Genomic DNA, 22,334 nt, shown 5'->3' with positions numbered 1-22,334 from the left:
TATGAGTACTTAACTCACATACCATACAATTCACCATTTAAAGCATGTAATTCAATGGGTTTTAGCATATTTACACATATGTGCAACTGCCACCAAAATTGATTTTCAGAATTTCTCATTTTTATGGTTTTCATCATGAAACTTCTTTCCCTGAGGTTTAATAAATGCTTTTTAAGTTTTCAAAACAGGAAGGCCGCTGTTAAGATATGTTTGTGCATTTTAATTTTATTTATATTGCTTCTAATACATTTTAAAGTATTTCTCAATTCTGTCACAATGTTATGGTTAAAAAATAAAAATTTAAGAAAGTAAAAGTTCTCTATAGTAAATTATAAAACTGGAGAATAAAATAGTCACACTATTGTTTGGAGAATGTAACATTTTATAAAATAATTATACTTACTGGTTGGAGATGTTAGTAACTTCCTTCTTGAACCAACCAGTATTAAAAAGAGGATGAATTAAAGTGCTAAAATATTCTATTATTTATTCCTTTTTTTGAGTCATTTTTTTTGGTATCTCTTCTGTTTATATTTTGGCTTTTATACAGTTTGAGTCATCTTTTGCACTCTTTTGTCCTTACCTTTAATGCTTTTGTTCATTGTATATTTTAGTTTTTATATTAACATTGTTCTTCTATTTTGTAGTCCAGAAAAAAATGAAGATGGCTTTTTATTTTTTTTTAAAGATTTATCTATTTACTTGAGAGGCATAGATACAGATAGAGAGAGGGAGAGACAGAGAAAGAGGACTTTCATCCACTGGTTCGCTCCTCAAATGGCTGCAATGGCCAGAGCTGATCTGATCTGAAGCCAGGAGCCAGGATCTTTTTCTGGATCTCCCATGCGGGTGCAGGGACCCAAGGACTTGGGCCATCTTCTACTGTTTTCTCTGGCCACAACAGAGAGCAGGATCAGAAATGGAGCAGCCAGGATTTGAACGGGCACCCATATGGAATGCTGGCACCGCCGCAGGTGTTGGCTTTACCCACTACGCCATGGCACCGGCCCTGGCTTTTGAATTTCAGTTTTTCTGTCAAATAAATGCTTTCAGTATTTTTAGGCTAGATCTGAAAAAAAAAGCATTTCTAAATATTTATTCTAAAATGTCTTTATATATTTTGTCTGTATATATTTTAGAAGAAGGGGATTAAGTGTTAGAGAGAGGAGAATAAAGATAAGTTATGAATCATTGATGAAAACTTGTGAAAGCAAAATGCAGCAGATACAACCACAAAGCTTTAAATATAAATCATTAAGCAACGATCCGTGGTTTTAGTTCACAGTAAAAGAGTTATTTGTCAAACCCAAGAGAAGATTGGAACAGTTAAGACATTTTTAGCAAATTATGAGTGCTGCAAGCAATATTTTGTGAAAAAGACATTGTGTAAAGAAAGCATCGATGGCTTGCTTTTGCTTAAATGTTCTACAATCTTAGATCAAAAGAAAAGGATAAGAACAAATTTGGTGCACTCTCAGAGCTACTAGAGGTCATATAGCATATTTATCTTGGTACTGTAGAACATGCAGCCATACAATTGACAAATACACTTATTTATTGATATCAGTAACAGAAATGATTACACACTGGGAGCCATTCCTAAAAGAAAAATGCAAAGAAGTGAAGTGGAAAAATATAACCTAAAGTCAGGATGAGAATTATTCAGGGACCAGTGCTGTGGCATAGTGGGCAAAGTCATTGCCTATGGCACTGGTATCCCATTTGGGCACTGATTTGAGTCCTGGCTATTCCACTTCCAATCCAGCTCCCTGCTAATGACCTGGGAAAGCAGTGGAAGATGGCCCAACTACTTGGGCCTCTGCACCCACATGAGAGACCTGGAGGAAGCTCCTGGTTCCTGGCTTCAGATCAGCCCAGCTTATGACCTTTTGGGGAGTGAACCAGAAGAGAAAAGATCTCTCTGTGTGTGTCTGTGTCTCTCTCTCTTTCTCTCCCTCTTTCTCTCTCTCTCGCTCTCCCTCTCTCCCCCCTTTCTGTAACTCTGCCTCTCAAATCAATAAATAAATCTTTTTAAAAAATGTTTATTTATTGATTTGAGAGGCAGAATTACAGAGAGGTAGAGGCAGAAGCAGAGAGAGGAGATCGTCCATCCGCTGGTTCACTCCCCAAATGGCTGCAACAGGCAGAGCTGGGCTTTCTGTAACCAAGAGCTTCTTCCAGGTCTCCCACGTGGGTGCAGGGACCCAAGTACTTGGGCCATCTTCTACTGCTTTCCCAGGTCTTAGCAGAAAGCTGGATCAGAAGTGGAGCAGCTGGGTCTCAAACTGGCACCCATATGGGATGCTGGCACTGCAGGCGAAAGCTTTACCAGCTATGCCACAGCGCCAGCCCCCAAATAAAACTTTTTTAAACAAAATTATTCAGATAGATAGCTAGGTTAACATGTTAACAGATTATTCTGTTTTGTAGAAAATACAAGAAGAAATGTTCAGTGTCATTTAATATTATGTATTGGGTACCTTGTGTTTTTCAAGCACTTTATATAGGCTATTTATTTAAGTTCTGATAATAATGCATATTAATAGAATTTCAGAAAATTTAAATATATGAAGTTCTACAACTAATGAGAAGTGATAGAGTAGGATGTGACTTTGTATCTGTTGGACACAGTTTCTCCCAATCTTTTCTTTTTAAAGGTTTTCAATTTTAGGAATACACTCTCTCTGATAAATATTAAGATATAAATTAGATATAAATTAGAGGAAAGACTACATTTTTTATACCACCTCCTATTGTATTCCTTTCTCTAATCATTCTTCACTTCTTTCTAATGGTGCATATGGTCACTTATACCTACACCTCTGTGGTAGTGTATAGATGTACTATACATGTAATTTTATAACTGGTTTACTTACTGAACAATTTGTCTCATATGTTTTTCATATTGGTCTTCTTTTTAACATATACTAAATACCATACCACACTATACCTGAGAAAATTTAAATGGTTTCCAGCTTTTCATTATTAAAAGTAATGTTATAATGAACATGATAGTACACCCACCCTTTGCACCAAGAAGTAGAATTAAATGTCATAAGGTCCACACTCTATTATTTAGAACCTTCTCTTAATAATTATGAACAGATCTATTAAAATGTATTACATTTGAAATATACTGTTTTATGAATTTTATACTGTTTATACTGTTTTATGAATCTTCCTCTCTTTCCTTCCCCATGAGGTTGACAGAGTAAATATTCAGTTTGGCCTTATTGGGAGCCCCAGATTTACTTATTAACTTCCTTTAAATCCATGGTTATAACTTAAACTCTATATACATAGTGGATAATTCTCCAAGGAGCACAATTGATAAATAGCAGAATATAGATGAGCTGAGTAGAGATTTCAGCATCTACCAACCCAGTGGTAGCTGCCTACTTTGCACTAATGCCAAATCTTAAGAGTAAAGACCACATTCAGAACTAATAAGAAGACAAATCGGGACTTAGGGCAAGGCCTCCATCTAAGGACTAAACTAAAATAGACTCTAACAAGTGAAAACAAAGTCTTACAATTTCAGGATGATCCACAAGTAACTTAACTCACTGTTAGGATAAAACTCAGCATTTTTCAATGGAAAAATAGCAGAATCCATATGTACACAATGTTCAGTTAATAACAAAGCATTATTAGACCTATGAAGAAACAGAAAATGTATTACCCATAGTTAGAAACATAGTTAAACAATAAAAATAGAACAATAGTTGACTCAGAAGTTGTTAGACAAGTACTGAAAATTATGATAAATACATTAAACATTCAACAGAAAACTATGGATATAATCATAGATACAGTGAGTAAAGAGAATTTTTTAAATTCCTTTAAAAGAACCCAATGGAAATCTTAGAACTGAACAACAAATAAAATGTTGAATTAAAAAGCTGTATTGGTGAAATTAACAGCAGACTAGATACAACAGAAGACAAATTCTTTTCTAAACATGAAGACAGATCAATAGAAGTCAACAAAACAAGAACACAGAGAAAAGTATGAAAGAAATAAAGAAAACACATAGAGCCTTTGTGACCTGTGGAACCATATTAATGGCACACAGTATTAGTTCAAGAAGGAGAGGTGAGTAGATTCAAGATTTAAGAAACTCAGAAACTCCAGGCAGGATAAATACAGAGAAAAATAATCCTAGGGAATTATAGTCAGGCTACTGAAAACCAAATATAAAGAAAATCTTAAAAGAGGACTTTTAAAAAGTCACGTTAAATACACAAGAACAATGATAAGAAATATTATTATGGTAGGCATTGTGGTGCAGTGGGTAAAGCTACTGGTTGAGATGCCTCCTGTATAAGAGTAGATTCAAGTCTTGACCACTGTATTTCCAATCCACTTCCCTGCTAATATGCCTGGGAAGGCAGCAGATTATGAACCAAGACTTGGGTTCCTGCTTGCCATGTGGGAGAACTGGATAGGTCTCCTATCTCCTGGTTTTAGCCTGGTCCAACCCCAGATTTTGTTAAGGATTTGGGGAGTGAATCAGCAGATGCAAAAAACCTCTCCTCCCTCCCCATCCTGTCACTTTCTCTTTCACTGTAAGAAATGCTAAAGAAAGTTCTTAAAGCTGGAAAGAAATAATACTGGAAGGAACTGAAAATGAAGAATATAGGGGAAAATAAATTATTCATCTTCTTTCCTTAATTATTTACTTTAAAAACAATAACATAGATTTTATACTATATATACATTTAAACTATAGTAGCATACCATTCTTCACCATTTGTTTGACAGATATAAAACTAAATTTTACAAAGCTATATTTGCAGCAAAACTGATACACACAGGCATTTCTTTTTTTTATTTAAAAAAATATCCTGTTATAAGGCTAAGTGAAAATAGATTGTGATATATTATGAATACATACTGAGGAGGAAAGAAAAAAATTAGAGAAGAAATAAAATAGAAATAAAAACTATAAAATAAATCAATGAAATGAAGAGCCATTGTTTTGAAAAAAGTAAATAAAATTGATAGACTCTTGGCCCAACTAACCAAAAAAGGGGGGGAGGGGAGAAGACCCAAATTAATAAAATCATAGATGAAAAAGGAGATATTACAACTGATACCACAGAAAACCAAATAATAATTAGGAATTATTACAAACAACCATATATTAACAAATTGGAAAATCTATAAGAAATATATAGATTTCTGGATACCTATAATTTACAGAAATTGAGGCACAAAGAAATACAAACCCTGAACAGACCAATAACCAAGACTGAGATTGAATTAGTAATAAAGAGTCTCCCAACAAAGAAAAGCCCAGGAGCGGATGGCTTCATTGCTGTATTCTATCAAACTTTTAAGGAAGAAATAATCAATTCTTCTTAAATTATGCAAAAACAATTGAAAGGGAGGGAACCCTTCCAAACTCATTCTATGAGGCCAGCATTACCTTAATTCCAAAACCAGAGAAAGATACAACAAAAGAGAACTAGAGACCGATATCTCTGATGAACATAGTGGCAAAAATCCTCAACAAAATTCTAGCAAATCAAATCCCACAACATATAAAAAAAAATCATCCACCTACACCAAGTGGATTTATCCCAGGGATGTTTCAACTTACATAAATCTATGAAACATGATACAGCACATCAACAAAAAAACCCATATGATTTTCTCAATAGATGCAGAGAAAACATTTGATAGAGTACAACATCATTTCATGATTAAAAATAAAAACTTCAAAAATTGGGTATAAAAAAACATAATCAAGGGAATATATGACAAACCCACAGCCAACGTCATTTTGAATGAGGAAAGCTGGAAACATTTCCACTAAGATTGAAAACCAATCACATTATTCAATATAGTTTTGGAATCATATTATTCTACCAACTATATTATTCAATATAGTTCTGGAAGTTTTAGCCAGAACTATTAAGGAAGAAAAAGAAATCAAAGAGATACAAATTGGAAAGAAGGAAGTCAAATTATCCCTGTTTACAAATGTGTGATCCCTTACATAGGGGACCTAAGAGACCACTGGAACTCATAAAATAATTTGGCAAAATAGCAGGATATAAAATCAACACACAAAATATCAATAGCATTCTTATATACCAACAATACTATGACTGAAGAAGAACTTGTAAGATTAGTCACATTCACAATAACTACAAAAATAAATACCTTAGGATAAATTTAACCAAGAAGATGGAAGATTTCTACAATGAAAATTACAAGACATTAAGGAAAGAGAGAGAAGAAAGAAAAAATTGGAAAACTCCTCCATGTTCATGCATTGGAAAAATTAATATAATCAAAATGTTCACACTACCCAAATCAGTTTACAGATTCAATATGATCCCAATCCAAATACCAAGGACATTCCACTCAGATATAGAAAAAGCAGTGCTGAAATATATATATGGAAACACAGGATATCCTGAATATACCTAAAGCACTCTTAAACAACAAAAACAAAGCCAGAGGTATCACAATACCAGATTTCAAGGCATACTACAGAGCAGTGATTATCAGAAAAACTTGTAATGCTACAAAAATAGACATGGAGACCAATAGAATGGAATAGAAGTGCCAGAACATAATTCAAACATCTTCAACCAACTAGTCTGTGATAAATGAGCTAAAATAACTCCCTGAAGAAAGGACAGTCCCTTCAACAAATGTTATTGGGAAAATTGGATTGCCACATGCAGAAGTTTTAAACAAGTCCCCTACCTCATGCCCTATTAAAAAATCAACTCACAGTGGATCAGGGATCTAAACTAAGGTGAAACCATCAAATTACTAGGGAAAATATATGGGAAATGCTGCAAGATATTGGCCTAGGCGGACTTCTCAGATAAGACCCCTGAAGCACAGGTGATGAAAGCAAAAATCAACAAATGGGATTACATTAAGCTAAGAAGTTTCTGCACAGTAAAGGAAACAACCAACAGAATCAACCAACAGAATCAGAGAAAGCATTTGCAAACTATGCATGATCAAGGATTAATATCCAGAGTATAAAGGATTCCAAGAGACTTAACCAAAACAATCCAGTTAAGAAATGAGCAAACAATAAGAACAGACATCTTTTTTAAAAAAAGTTTCATTTATTTATTTGAAAGAGTTACAGAGAGAGACAGAGAGATCTTCCATCCACTTGTTCAGTCCCTGCAGGAGGCTGCAATGGCTAGGGCTGGGCCAGGCAAAGGTAGGAGCCAGGAACTTCATCTAGATCTCTTACATGTGTGGCAGAGGTCTAAATACTTGAGCCATCTTCTACTGCTTTTCCTAAGCTGTTAGCAGGGAGCTGGATCAGAAGTGGAGCAGCCAGGACTTGAACTGGCACCCATATGGAATGGCAGCATGTTGGCCCTAAACAGGAATTTTTCAGAGGAGGAATCCAGATGGCCAACAGACACATGAAAAGATGCTCAGGATCAAAATGCAAATAAAAGCCACAATTAGATATAACCTCACTCCAGTTAGAATGGCTATGATCCAAAAATGAAAAATAACAAATGCTAGTGAGGATGTGGAGAAAAAGGTAGCCTAGTGCACTGTTGGTAGGAATGCAAATCAGGAACTCCATTATGGAAAACAGTATGGAGTTTCCTTAGAAAACTACCTCACTCCTGAAAATGTACCCAAAGGAAATGAAAGCAGTATATGAAAAGTTACCTACACTCCCATCTTTAAAGCAGCTCAATTCACAATAGCTAAGATATAGAATCAACCTTAACATCCATCAACTGATGACAATGTGATATATATACACAATGGGATATTACTCAGACATTAAAAAAGAATGAAATCTTAACATTTGCAACAAATGTATGCAACTGGAGATCATTATGCCAAGTGAAATAAGCCAGACCCTAAAGACAAATGACTGCATGCTTTCTCTTATTTGTGGTAGTTAATATATAGAGTATAAAAATTGGGTGGGTATCCATATCATTTGGTATATAGTTATATATATTAATTTCATGGTATGCATATTGTATTTCAATAAAGTGTTTTTTAAAAAAGAATACATATTGAAATTCTGGATAACTTATAACCTTTTTTAGAGTTTTTGATTGATATAATAATTGTACACATTAAGGGTACAGTGTAATCTTTTGATTTATGTATGCATTGTGTAATGATAAAATCAGAGTGATCACTGTATCCATCACTTTAAACATTATCATTTATTTCTGGTGAGAAAATGCAAATCCTCTATTTTAGGTATTTTGAAATATAAAATGCATTATTGTTAACTATAGTCACCCTACTAAGCAATAGAACACCAGAACTTACTTTTCCTATACAGCTGTGACATTGTTTTCTTTGGACAACCTCACCCATCTACCTTCCTTCTTCTTCTTCTTCTTTTTTTTTTTTTTTTTTTTTTTTTTTTTGCAAGGCAGAGTTAGACACTGAGAGAGAGAGACAGAGAGAGAGAGTTATTGACAGAGAGAGAGGGAGAGAGAGAAAGGTCTTCCTTCTGTTGGTTCACCCCCCCAAATGGCCGCTACGGCCGGCGTGCTACGCCAATCTGAAGCCAGGAGCCAGGTGCTTCCTCCTGTTCTCCCATGAGGGTGCAGGGCCCAAGCACTTGGGCCATCCTCCACTGCCTTCCCGGGCCACAGCAGAGAGCTGGACTGGAAGAGGAGCAACCAGGACAGAATCCGGCGCCCTGACTGGGACTCGAACCTGGGGTGCCGGCACCGCAGGCAGAGGATTAGCCTAGTAAACCGCGGCGCTGGCCCTGTCTATGAACTTCTTTCATACTCTCCCCAGCCTCTGGTCATTTCTGTTCTACTCTCAACATCTTGGAGATCAACATTTTAGATTCCACATACAAGTGAAATCATGTGGTATTTGTCTTTCTATGACTGGCCTATTTCACTTAACTTGGTGTTCTTTAGGTCCATTCATGTTGTTACAAATGACAGGATTTAAACCCTTTATGGCTGAATAATAGTTCATTGTGTATATGGGTATTTCGGTTAATTCCATATCTTGGCTCTTATTAATAGTGTCTAGAGAAACTTCTTGGAAAAATGCATATAGGTATAAATATAGCTAGAAAACAAAGAATAAATTAAATGGAACAACAACAAAAAAATACTTGATTTGCCTAAAAGAAGACAGGAAAGTACAGAAACAGGGAAAAGACAAAAGACACTAATTTAAGACAAATATTGTAGTAGATTTAACCTCAAAAATATCAGTAGTTACATTAAATGTAAATGACCTAAACACTCAAGTTAAAAGGGAGAGATTATCAGCCTTTTTTTTTAAGTTGCAAGAATAACCTCTTCACAAGGCACTTTTAAAATAAAGATATAGATACTCAAAAGTAGAAAGATAGACAAAAATAAACTATGAAGACACCAATCTTAAGAAAGTTGGATTGGTTATATTAATATCAAGTCAATTTCAACATATAGTCTACTAACAATTTAAGAGGATTAATCAATTTACCAAGAAGAAATAACCATTCTAAATATGCTTACCTAGTAACAGAGCTTCAAAATACATAAGCTAAAACTAACAGAGCTAAAGATAAAAAGAGACACTTCTATAATCCTATTAGAGGTCTTAACATTTTTGGGTAATTGACAAAACTATACAGAAAATCATTTGATATATATGCTGACATATATGAGTGGTCTTCCAAAAGTTTATAGAAAATGTATATTTAATAGATTTTAAAATTTTTGCACCAAAATAAAAGTATCTTTTAATGCCTTTTCCAAAAACTTTGAAGTACCCTCATATATACAATGGATACAATGTGTAAGTGGATATATATCTTCTTGAATATATTCAATGTATTAAAAAACTACTTTTGAATATACATGTACTTTCATTATGTAATATATTTTAGCTTATACTAGCTTTCTATTTAAAGTAATTTATGTTCGCCAGTATATCAACCGGCCTCGTTCATCAATTTGAATACATCGTCTGAATTTTCACAATTAATAAAAGCTGAAAACTTAAAAAGACTTAAAAAGCTTATAGTAATTAATGTGAAGTGTGAGTTTACAAGTTTTCACTTTTTTTATAATAGTATTTTGAAATGCTAAGACCGTAACTCTCCCACTGCCTCTGCAGCTGCTACAGAGCTGTGTTTCAATATAATTGATTTCTTTGCAATCCAGTTTGTATTTTATACATTAAAAAATTATTTCATGAAAGACTCTATGGTATTCACTATACTGTCAGAAGTTTCCATGGCACAATCAAGGTAAAGAATCCTTGAGTTCTTCGACAACATTTTTTTTTTTTTTTGACAGGCAGAGTGGACAGTGATAGAGAGAGACAGAGAGAAAGGTCTTCCTTTGCCGTTGGTTCACCCTCCAATGGCCGCCGCGGCCGGCGTGCTGCGGCCGGTGCACCGCGCTGATCCGATGGCGGGAGCCAGGAGCCAGGTGCTTTTCCTGGTCTCCCATGGGGTGCAGGGCCTAAGCACCTGGGCCATCCTCCACTGCACTCCCTGGCCACAGCAGAGGGCTGGCCTGGAAGAGGGGCAACCGGGACAGAATCTGGCGCCCCTACGGGACTAGAACCCGGTGTGCCGGCGCCACTAGGCGGAGGATTAGCCGCACACCAAAATTCTTGTATTTCTCTCTGTTTCATAACCTCTAAGTGTATCTTTGGCTCAGCAGAAATACTAATTTACTTAAAGGCGAGGAAATGGGCTCCAAGATCTCCTATATCTTTTACACCTATGGATCCGTGTTTTAGTGACTAACTGGTTACAGGAAATGGAACCATTTTTCTTAACTCATGTTCAAAGAAAAATTTCCAACAAATTTAAGAGTTTGAACAAAGAATGATTCACTAATCAGGCAGCCTTCGGAACCAGTAGAGGTCCAGAAAGCTCCACTTCACATGTGGGCATGCGGCATTTATAGACAGAAAACAGAAGCGAAGCACAGGAACTGCTTGATTGGTTACAGCTAAGCACTTGCACTTTTTGAACATGGTGTGGTCAGTTGACTGCTGTGATTCAAACTCAGCTTCTGTAATTGACTAAGGCTCAGCTACTTTGTTATAAAGATATACTCCCAAGTTGGGCTTCTAGTTAGTTTATTAAGTGACAGTTCTTACTTAGGAATGCAAATTAGGGTGACCTCAGGACAAATTTAGTTTAACACTGTTAAGTGCCTTGACAAGTAGAAGGTACTTCATCCTGGATGTTTCATTTGGATTCAAACTCCAAACACCATCACTTGTTAGATATGAAAACCTGACCAAATTACATAAGCTCTTCGATTTTTAATTTCTTCACACAAAAATAATACCCACATCATGAGTTGTTATGTATGAATTTAATTATATGTACAAAGTCCTCAGCACAGTATCTAACATGTAGTAAGTGTTGAAAAACTAGTTATCATAAAATTACTGTTTATATCATTATTTGCGGTGAATGGTTTCTAATCAAGTGATTTCCTCTTTAAACAAAGTATCCTTTATGGGTGTTTACTATGTATCTTTCACAAGCACTGTTGATTGTATACTTTTTACAGGTACAACATAAGAGATATGATGCAATTCTTAAGCGTCTGCACTGTCAGGTGAACAAGCTTCAATCAAATAGAAGACAATGGCAATGGAACATTCAACAACTTGAAAAAACTGCAGCTGAACTAAGAAAACGTGTTGGAATGCAAGAATAGCATTGCCGGAGGACAATGTAGAGCACAGACTATGCCAACAAAAATTATGGGACAGAATGTTGATGAAATCCTTTGAATTTTAAACAACCATCATCCATCATCCATCAGAGCCCATCTTAATGACAGATATATTTTCTTAGTTTAAACCGATTACCCATTTATTAAAGTACTCTCCAACCCTACAATTGATAGCAGTGGATAGAAAAAGAAGAATGCTTACAGAAGAAGAGTGGAAGAGTCTGAATGAATATTTTGAATGTATGAGATGTAAAATGAGTTCCTGTTTATAACCATGTTGGATTCACTACCCTAAGAAGTTAAAAATAAAGAAGAAACACTTGAATTTTCAATGGCTCAAACTAAGATATTAAAAATAGTTGTTTCAGACTTTTTATTTGAATTTTGTTTTTGTACAACTGCCTTCACAGTAGCCCATAAATACTGATACTTTCAGTAGTTTTGTTATATATTCAAAGCTTCAGATATTTTACTCAGTTTTCTTTTCTTCAGATGGTAACAATCATTTTTCTTTATTATCAAATAAGATTTTAGAGTGTTGCAATGTGTAAAATGTTTTCACTTTTCTTTCTATAAATTCTTTCTTCCTATTCTATGACTAAAGTTATAACATCATGGAAGACAAATCTAAGCTCTTGAAAGAGTGTGTATAAACTAACATTTTTTCCCCATTGAAAGGCAAATCCTTTGTCCATGCTAATAAATCATAGGTTAAATTGTCTTTTTTTAGGATAAAAGTGGTCCTTATCATGGCTTCATTGACTCAAATACTTAGAAGCAAAAATGAAATATTAAATACTGAAGATACCATTTTTTTAATAACTGTGTATTAATTACAGAATTAAACCAGTCATATTAAGTAGAACAGACAAAAAAACTACTAAGAGGGATAATGTATTAAGTTGTTCATTAACAGTCAGGGCTATGCTGATCAAGTCACCGTTTCCCATAGTGTCCATTTCACTTCAACAGGTTTCCTTTTTGGTGTTCAGTCAGTTGTCACCGATCAGGGAGAACATATGGTATTTGTCCCTTTGGGACTGGCTTATTTCACTCAGCATGATGTGAAGATACCATTTTTAAATATTCACTTGTGGGATTAAGTTATTTCAAAGTAACAACATCAAAAAGATAATTCAATCCAATCTTATCCTCACCAATGTGTGGAAGATTCTGGGAGAATGTAGCTGATATAAAACCTGATATTAATAATCTCATTATGTATAACATTGATAGTCTTATTCTGGTTTATCATGGCTTACTATGGCTAATACTTCAAATGGCTTATCCTGTAACTCAACAAGCTTTGGTCCATGCCTCAAAAACACAGTTACAAATTAAAGTGGTTGAATCCACAGAGTGGATGCTCACCTCAATCAAAGATGAGACTGAACCAAAGCTAATTGTGTAGATAGAACTTAATTAAATTTGCATATTAATTTCTTCCTATAGTTCTACTTTATGTTTAGTTATAACTTATGAAAGAAAAAATCTATTTTTCTAAGCTATCTGAAAATTTATAATGGATTCAAAATATTGATACATAACTAATGCCTTGAATTATATTTTTGAAAGTTTGCTTTCAAATTAAGAATTAAAGAAAATACACTTAATCTGCTTAAGATAATGTTTCCTATGTGAGAGAGTAATTTTCAATGTAGTTTTCTAAAATATTCTTAATACATTTTAAGTATTATGAGTGAGAAATTATTTGAGAAAGAAATTTTCCCCTTGATCTAATCTTGAAAAGTATGTCAGATAATATAGCCTTTCAGAGTAATCAAGAAAAACAAAAAATTGAGGTTCCTCAGGCCTGATATTTAGTAGATATTATATTTCAGCACAGTTATAACTCTAAATTTAGAAAACCGAAATTCTGTAGTTTTTTTTTTTTTAATATAAATGAACCTCCCTTAGACCATGAGCTCTTCTGGCTTACCAGTTTTTCTCATACATGCTTCTAGTTTAAAAATTAGTCTTCTTGGAGTAAACACCCAATTCAGAACTGTATTCCTTGTTTTCTTTTCCTGGGAAGTGGTCTAAGTTCCTGGCAGACTAAATTGTTCTCACAGCACAGGCCAACTCTGGTCCAGGTGGCCTCAGTGAACCCTGCAGAGATGTCATCCAGTCTTCTGTCTTGAGCATCATCTGCAGTCTGGGCTTCACCTACTCCCTGTGGTCAGCTTCTTTGTCCAATCACAAGGACTTTTTTTTTAAACTTTTATTTCATGAATATAAATTTCCAAAGTACAGCTTATGGAGTACAATGACTCCCCCCCCCCCCATAACTTCCCTCCCACCCGCAACCCTCCCTTTCCCGCTCCCTCTCCCCTTCCATTGACATCAAGATTCATTTTCAATTCTTTATATACAGAAGATCAGTTTAGCATATATTAAGTAAAGATTACAACAGTTTGCACCCACATAGAAACACAAAGTGAAAAATACTGTTTCAGTACTAGTTATAGCATTAAATCACACTGTGCAACACATTAAGGATAGAGATCCTACATGAGGAGTAAGTGCACAGTGACTCCTGTTGTTGACTTAACAAATTGGCACTATTGTTTATGGCATCAGTAATCACCCTAGGCTCTTGTCATGAGTTGCCAAGGCTATTGAAGCCTTTAGAGTTCTCTGACTCTGATCCTATTTAGGCAAGGTCGTAGTAAGAATGGAAGTTCTCTCCTCCCTTCAGAGAAAGGTACCTCCTTCTTTGATGACCTGTTCTTTCCACAGGGATCTCACTCGCGGACATCTTTCATTTAGGTTTTTATTTTTTTTTTTTAATTTTTTTTTTTTTGCCAGAGTGTCTTGGCTTTCCATGCCTGAAATACTCTCATGGGCTTTTCAGAAGGATACACATGCCTTAAGGGCTGATTCTGAGGCCTGAGTGCTGTTTAGGACATCTGCCATTCTATGAGTCTGCTGTGTATCTCGCTTCCCATGTTGGATTGTTCTCTCCCTTTTTTACTCTATCAGTTAATATTTGCAGACACTAGTCTTGTTTATGTGATCCCTTTGGTTCTTAGTCCTATCATTATGATCAATTGTGAACTGAAATTGATCACTTGGACTAGTGAGATGGCATTGGTACATGCCACCTTGATGGGATTGAATTGGAATCCCCTGGTATGTTTCTAACTCTACCGTTTGGGGCAAGTCAGCTTGAGCATGTCCCAAATTGCACATCTCTTCCCTCTCTTATTCCCACTCTTATATTTACCAGCAATCACTTTTCAGTTAAGTTTTAACACTTAAGAATAACTGTGTATTGATTACAGTATTCAACCAAAAGTATTAAGTAGAACAAACCAAAAAAAAAATACTAAGAGGGATAACGTATTAAGTTGTTCATCAACAGTCAGGGCAAGGGCTGATCAAGTCACCTTTTCTCATAGTGTTCATTTCACTTTAACAGGTTTCCTTTTTGGTGCTTGCTTAGTTGTCACTGATCAGGGAGAACATATGATATTTGTCCCTTTGGGACTGGCTTATTTCACTCAGCATAATGTTTTCCAAATTCCTAACAGGGATCACTTTTCAGTTAAAATTTAAACACCTAAGAATAATTGTGTGTTAATTACAGAGTTCAACCAATAGTACTAGAACAAAAAAAATTCTAACATGGATAAAGTATTACATTGTACATCAACAGTCAGGACAAGAGCTGATCAAGTCACTGTTTCTCATAGTGTCCATTTCACTTAAACAGGTTTCCCCTTTGGTGCTCAGTTGTCCCCGATCAGGGAGACCATATGATATTTGTCCCTTTGGGACTGGCTTAGTTCACTCAGCATGATGTTTTCCAGACTCCTCCATCTTGTTGCAAATGACCGGGTTTCATTGTTTTTGACTGCTGTATAGTATTCTATAGAGTACATGTCCCATAATTTCTTTATCCAGTCTACTGTTGATGGGCATTTGGGTTGGTTCCAAGTCTTAGCTATTGTGAATTGAGCTGCAATAAACATTAATGTGCAGACAGCTTTTTTGTTTCCCAGTATAATTTCCTTTGGGTAAATTCCAAGGAGTGGGATGGCTGGGTTGAATGGTAGGGTTATCTTCAGGTTTCTGAGGAATCTCCAGACTGACTTCCATAGTGGCTTAACCAGTTTGCATTCCCACCAACAGTGGGTTAGTGTCCCTTTTTCCCCACATCCTCTCCAGCATCTATTGTTGGTAGATTTCTGAATGTGAGCCATTCTAACTGGGGTGAGGTGAAACCTCATTGTGGTTTTGATTTGCATTTCCCCGATTGCTAGTGATCTTGAACATTTTTTCATGTGTCTGTTGGCCCTTTGGATTTCCTCTTTTGAAAAATGTCTATTGAGGTTCTTGGCCCATCTCTTAAGTGGGTTGTTTGTTTTGATGTTGTGGAGTTTCTTGATTTCTTTGTAGATTCTGGTTATCAACCCTTTATCTGTTGCATAGTTTGCAAATATTTTTTCCCATTCTGTCGGTTGCCTCTTCACTCTCCTGACTGTTTCTTTTGCAGTACAGAAACTTCTCAATTTGATGCAATCCCAATAGTTAATTTTGGCTTTGACTGCCTGTGCTTCTGGGGTCTTTTCCAAGAAGTCTTTGCCAGTACCTATATCTTGCAGGGTTTTTCCAATGCTCTCTAATAATTTGATGGTGTCGGGTCGTAGATTTAAGTCTTTAACCCATGTTGAGTTAATTTTTGTGTAAGGTGAAAGGTAGGGGTCTTGCTTCATGATTCTGCACATGGAAATCAAATTTTCCCAGCACCATTTATTGAATAGACTGTCCTTACTCCAGGGATTGGTTTTGGATCCGTGATCAAATATAAGTTGGCTGTAGATGTTTGGATTGATTTCTGGTGTTTCTATTCTGTTCCATTGGTCTATCCATCTGTTTCTGTACCAGTACCATGCTGTTTTGATAACAACTGCCCTGTAGTATGTCCTTAAATCTGGTACTGTGATGCCTCCAGCTTTGTTTTTGTTGTACAAGATTGCTTTAGCTATTCGAGGTCTCTTGTGTCTCCATATGAATTTCAGCATCATTTTTTCTAGATCTGAGAAGAAGGTCTTTGGTATCTTGATTGGTATTGCTGTGAATGTATAAATTGCTTTTGGGAGAATGGACATTTTGATGATGTTGATTCTTCCAATCCATGAGCATGGAAGATTTTCCCATTTTTTGGTATCCTCTTCTATTTCTTTCTTTAAGGTTTTGTAATTTTCATTGTAGAGATCTTTAACATCCTTGGTTAAGTTTATTCCAAGGTATTTGATTGTTTTTGTAGCTATTGTGAATGGGATTGATCTTAGCAGTTCTTCCTCAGCCATGGCATTGCCTGTGTATACAAAGGCTGTTGATTTTTGTGCATTGATTTTATATCCTGCTACTTTGCCGAACTCTTCTATGAGTTCCAATAGTCTCTTACTAGAGTTCTTTGGGTCCCCTATATAAAGAATCATATCATCTGCAAAGAGGGATAGTTTGAGTTCTTCCTTCCCAATTTGTATCCATTTAATTTCTTTTTCTTGCCTAATAGCTCTGGCTAGAACTTCCAGAACTATATTGAATAGCAGTGGTGAGAGTGGGCATCCCTGTCTGGTACCAGATCTCAGTGGAAATGCTTCCAATTTTTCCCCAATCAATAGGATGTTGGCCGTGGGTTTTTCATATATTGCTTTGATTGTATTGAGGAATGTTCCTTCCATACCCAGTTTGCTTAGAGTTTTCATCATGAAAGGGTGTTGTATTTTATCAAATGCCTTCTCGGCATCTAATGAGATAATCATATGGTTTTTCTTCTGCAGTCTGTTAATGTGGTGTATCACATTGATTGTTTTACACACATTGAACCATCCCTGCATACCAGGGGTAAATCCTACTTGGTCCGGGTGAATGATCTTTCTGATGTGTTGTTGCATTCTATTGGCGAGAATTTTATTGAGGATTTTTGCATCTATGTTCTTCAGGGATATTGGTCTGTAATTCTCTTTCAATGCTGCATCTTTTTCCGGCTTAGGAATTAAGTTGATGCTGGCTTCATAGAAAGAATTTGGGAGGATTCCCTCTTTTTTATTGTTCTGAATAGTTTGAGAAGAATTGGAGTTAGTTCTTCTTTAAATGTCTGGTAGAATTCAGCAGTGAATCCATCTGGACCTGGGCTTTTCTTTGTTGGGAGGGCCTTTATTACTGTTTCAATTTCTGTCTCAGTTATGGATCTGTTTAGGTTTTCTATGTCTTCCTGGTTCAATTTAGGTAGGTTGCATGAGTCCAGGAATCTATCCATTTCTGATAGGTTTCCCTGTTTGCTGGCATACAGGTCCTTGTAGTAATTTTTGATGATTCTTTTTATTTCTGTGGTGTCTGTTGTTATGTTTCCTTTTTCATCTCTGATTTTATTGATTTGGGTCTTTTCTTTTTTTAGTTAGTTGGGCCAATGGGGTGTCAATTTTGTTTATTTTTTCAAAAACCAGCTCCTCGTTTGGCTGATTTTTTGTAATTTTTTTTTGGATTCAATCCTGTTGATTTCTTCTCTGATTTTAATTATTTCTCTTCTCCTACTAGATTTGGGTCTGGTTTGCTGCAGGTTTTCTAGATCCATGAGATGCATTGAAAGCTCATCTATTTGGTGCCTTTCCAATTTCTTGATGTAGGCACCTATTGCTATAAACTTTCCTCTTAACACTGCTTTTGCTGTATCCCATAAGTTTTGGTATGTTGTGCTGTTATCCTCATTTACTTCCAGAAAGTTTTTGATTTCTCTTTTGATTTCTTCTATGACCCATTGTTCATTCAGGAGCATGTTGTTCAATCTCCATGTGTTTGCATATGCTCTAGGGATTCCTGAGTTGCTAATTTCCAACTTCATTCCTTTATGGTCTGAGAAGCTGTATGGTATGATTCTAATTCTTTTGAATTTGCTGAGACTTGCTTTATGACCTAGTACGTGGTCAATCCTAGAGAAGGTTCCATGTACTGCTGAGAAGAATGTAAATGCTTTCTGTGTAGGATGAAAAGTTCTGTAGATATCTGTTAGATCCATTTGGGCTATAGTGTCGTTTAAATCTACTGTATCCTTCTTGATCTTCTGTCCTGTTGATCTGTCTATTTCTGAGAGTGGAGTATTGAAGTCCCCCAGTACTATTGTATTGGGGTCTAAGTCTCCCTTTAAGTCGCTTAACAGATCTTTTAAATAAACTGGTGGCCTGTAATTAGGTACATATACATTGATAATCATTATATCTTCCTGTTGAATTGATCCCTTGATCATTATATAGTGCCCCTCTTTTTCTCTCCTAACAGTTTTTGTGGTTATGTTGTCCGATATTAAGATGGCTACGCCTACTCTTTTTTCATTTCATTGCATGGTATATCTTTTTCCAGCCTTTCACTTTCAGTCTGTATGGATCTTTGCTGGAAAGATGTGTTTCTTGTAAGCAGCAAATAGATGGGTTTTGTTCCTTAACCCAGTCAGCCAATCGGTGTCTTTTAACTGGACAGTTCAGGCCATTAACGTTCAATGTGACTATTGATAAGTAGTAACTTTGCCCTGCTATTTGCCAAAGATATTTTCTAATATATGTTTTGAACTTCCTGTGAGGTTTCCTTCGTTTACCTTCTTTCATATTGATGACCGTGTTTCTGTGTTTCTGTGTGTAACACATCTTTAAGCATCTTTTGCAGGGCTGGACGAGTGGCAACAAATTCTTTCAATTTCTGTTTGCTATGAAAGGTCTTTATTTCACCTTCATTCACAAATGAGAGCTTTGCAGGGTATAATATTCTAGGCTGGCAGTTTTTCTCTCTTAGTACCTGGGCTATATCTCGCCATTCCCTTCTAGTTTGTGGAGTTTCTGATGAGAAGTCAGCTGTGAGTCTGATTGGAGATCCTCTGAGAGTAATCTGACGTTTCTCTCTTGCACATTTTAGGATCTTTTCTTTATGTTTCACTGCGGTGAGTTTAATTACAACGTGTCATGGTGAGGATCTCTTTTGGTCATGTTTATTAGGGGTTCTATGAGCTTCCTGTACTAGGATGTCTCTGTCCTTCTCCAAATCTGGGAAATTTTCTGCTAGTATCTCACTAAAAAGGCCTTCTAATCCTTTCTCCCTCTCCATGCCTTTAGGAACTCCTAGAACCCGAATGTTGGGTTTTTTAATAGTATCCTGAAGATTCCCCACAATATTTTTTAGATTCTAATTTCTTCTTCTTTTCTTTGGTTTGACTGTATACTTTCCTGTTCTCTGTCTTCTAAGTCCGATAATCTCTCTTCTGCTTCACTCATTCTGTTTTTAAGGCTCTCTAATGTGTTTGTCATTTGATCAATTGAATTCTTCATTTTATTATGATTTCTCATCACTATCACAGTTTCATGTTCTACTAGTTGTTTCATTTCATTTTGATTCCTCCTTAATAATTCATTTTCACGAGAGAGATTTTCTATCTTGTCCATTAAGGATTTCTGTAGTTCAGGAATTTGTTTTTGAATACTTCTTAATGTTCTTATCAATTTTTTGAGATCTGCTTCTTGCATTTCTTCTATCTCATCATCTTCATAATCTTGAATTGGGATGTCTATTTCATTTGTGGGCGTCATAGTGTCTTTCTTGTTCTTGTTACCTCGGTTTCTGCGTATGTTGTTTGGCATATTGGAGATATTCTTTGGTTTCTTCTCATTATACTGTGACTCTAGATTAAGTGGACTGTCTGCTTTTGATGGATCCTTAGAGGCTGTGATGGGGGTGGCCAGAGAGCTCTGTTTGGTTCTTCAGGGTTAAGGGTGTGCCAGAGGTGACTCACCCAGATTGTTCTCCTGCTTGCTTGCTCTCTCTCTCTCTCTTTCTTTTTTTCTGACTCAGTTGGGAAGTAATTCCACCCAGCTGAGTGGAATTGAGGGTAGCTGATGTATGAAATCTGGCCCCTGTGGGTATTTGTCTGGTTACCCTGGGACCACACAAAGAGTTTATGCATCCCTTAGTGTGGTCTCAAATTTCTCAGCAGTCTCTCACCAGTTTGCCCAAGTTACCGAGTTTGTGTACTCGGTGAGTTCTCTCGCCCTCCCCTCAGATTTTCACAGTCTCAGTTCGTTAGCTCCTCACTTTCACTAACTAAGTCTTAACCTCCTGTTATTTCTCCCCACCAGAGTCAGGTTTTTCTGCTTGGCTAATGGCCAGTGCCTCTTTACGTATGTAAAATGGCGCCTGCTCTTTGTCTTGCTCTGCTTTGTAAGGTGAGTGGAGAGAGAGGCTAATGTCCCTGCCAGTTCCCCTTATTTGTTCGTTTTTTCTCTCCTCCAGTCTGCCTGGTGAACTTTCCCCAGTGGGGCTTTCATTCCCTCTAGGCTCTTTCTGCCTTTCCCTGCCAATGTCTTAGGTTACCGAGGTTTTTATCTCACCTCCCCTTCCAGCGCTGGCGCGCAGACTCTGCGGCATGGCTTCTGCGGCTCAGCTTCTGCCATGGTGCAGTTTCTGCGGCTCGCTTCTGCGGCGGCGCGGCTCGGCTTCCACGCAATGGGCGACCTTGCTCTCCCTGTAGGTCCTCTGTGTCATATCCACTAGATCCGGAAGAGTTTCCTCTGCAATTTTTTCCTGAGCCTTTTCCTGTGGCTACAGTAACTCCACTTTTATTAAACTATCTTTTCCTGGACTATCAGTGTGCGCCCTCACTATTCCGCCATCTTGGCTCCACCCCAATCACAAGGACTTTTCTAGTACCATTTAATTCTCTTTATATGCTGACCAACTTTTTTCTTTAGAAACTTTTAGTCTATCCATGTATTGTTCCTCAGTATGAATTCTGTTATAAACTAAATCTTTAAATGTTCTTATGACTGTCAACAGCTAAGAAAATATTAATGTTTATTTATTTTCATCTACTTAAAAGGCAACTCATTTGGGTCTTCCATGTGGGTGGCAGGGGTCTAAGCACTTGCTCCATCCTCTCCTGCCACCCAGCATGCATTGGCAGTAAGTGGGAACCCAAGTGGAGTAGCTTGTACTTGACCCAGCACTCTCATATGGGATACAGGCTCCTAAGAGGTGGTTTAACTTGCTGTGATGCAACACTGGCCCCACAGCAGTTTTTATCTTTCACAACACCCAATTTTCTGCAAAGAAAAGCTGTTATTTCAAGAATATTCTTTCTACTATAGACTTTTAAAATGCCTAATATGAAGCTCAGAGCTGATTCATGACTTCTAAATTTTCAGCAGTATCTTTCCTGATCCTGTCTTGCTAGATGCAGGAGTGATGAGGAAATGTAAATAATTAAGAAAAGATAACTAGTGCCAGGGAAAACTAGGAGGATAAAACCCACAGTTAAGATCTCAAAATATTACTTACTAAATGTGTAACTTATGGGCAAGTTATAGTTGACCAATATAAAGAAATTGATACCTACTTGTAAGCCATATCTTAATAAATATGGAAAATCAGATTGTACACAGTAAAGCTAATCAGCTAATCAAATTAGGCATCATGGGCACCTTCATGGTCAATATAAATGATCTACATGTTATATGTCATACCATATCTGTTTCTCAATTTATTAATCATACTATTTATTGTTACTGTCATACATACTATTACTCAATTTATTAATCATACTATTTTTCAAATACTGCAAATATGAAACAATACTAAGCAATAGGAATGTTCTGG

General features: G+C 36.3%; 1 protein-coding gene across 2 annotated transcripts in view; it reads left to right on the top strand.

Annotated features, from left to right (window-relative positions):
• The window catches only part of CCDC122 (coiled-coil domain containing 122), an 88,631-nt gene that overhangs the window by 36,809 nt on the left and 29,488 nt on the right, over nucleotides 1-22,334 (top strand). The window contains exon 5 of one of the 2 annotated variants that reach the window (XM_008260003.4): nucleotides 11,523-12,059. The exons of the other annotated variant lie outside the window; for it this stretch is intronic. Coding sequence (XP_008258225.1) covers nucleotides 11,523-11,672 — 150 coding nt within the window. The 3' untranslated portion in view covers nucleotides 11,673-12,059. Of the gene's footprint in view, nucleotides 1-11,522; nucleotides 12,060-22,334 lie in introns of those variants that run through there. 2 annotated transcript variants of the gene reach the window in all.

Source organism: Oryctolagus cuniculus, chromosome 9, assembly GCF_964237555.1.
Source record: "Oryctolagus cuniculus chromosome 9, mOryCun1.1, whole genome shotgun sequence".
Lineage (NCBI taxonomy): Eukaryota > Metazoa > Chordata > Mammalia > Lagomorpha > Leporidae > Oryctolagus > Oryctolagus cuniculus.
The sequence above is the reverse complement of the archived record's forward strand: the minus strand, read 5'-3'. Positions and strand labels throughout refer to the sequence as shown.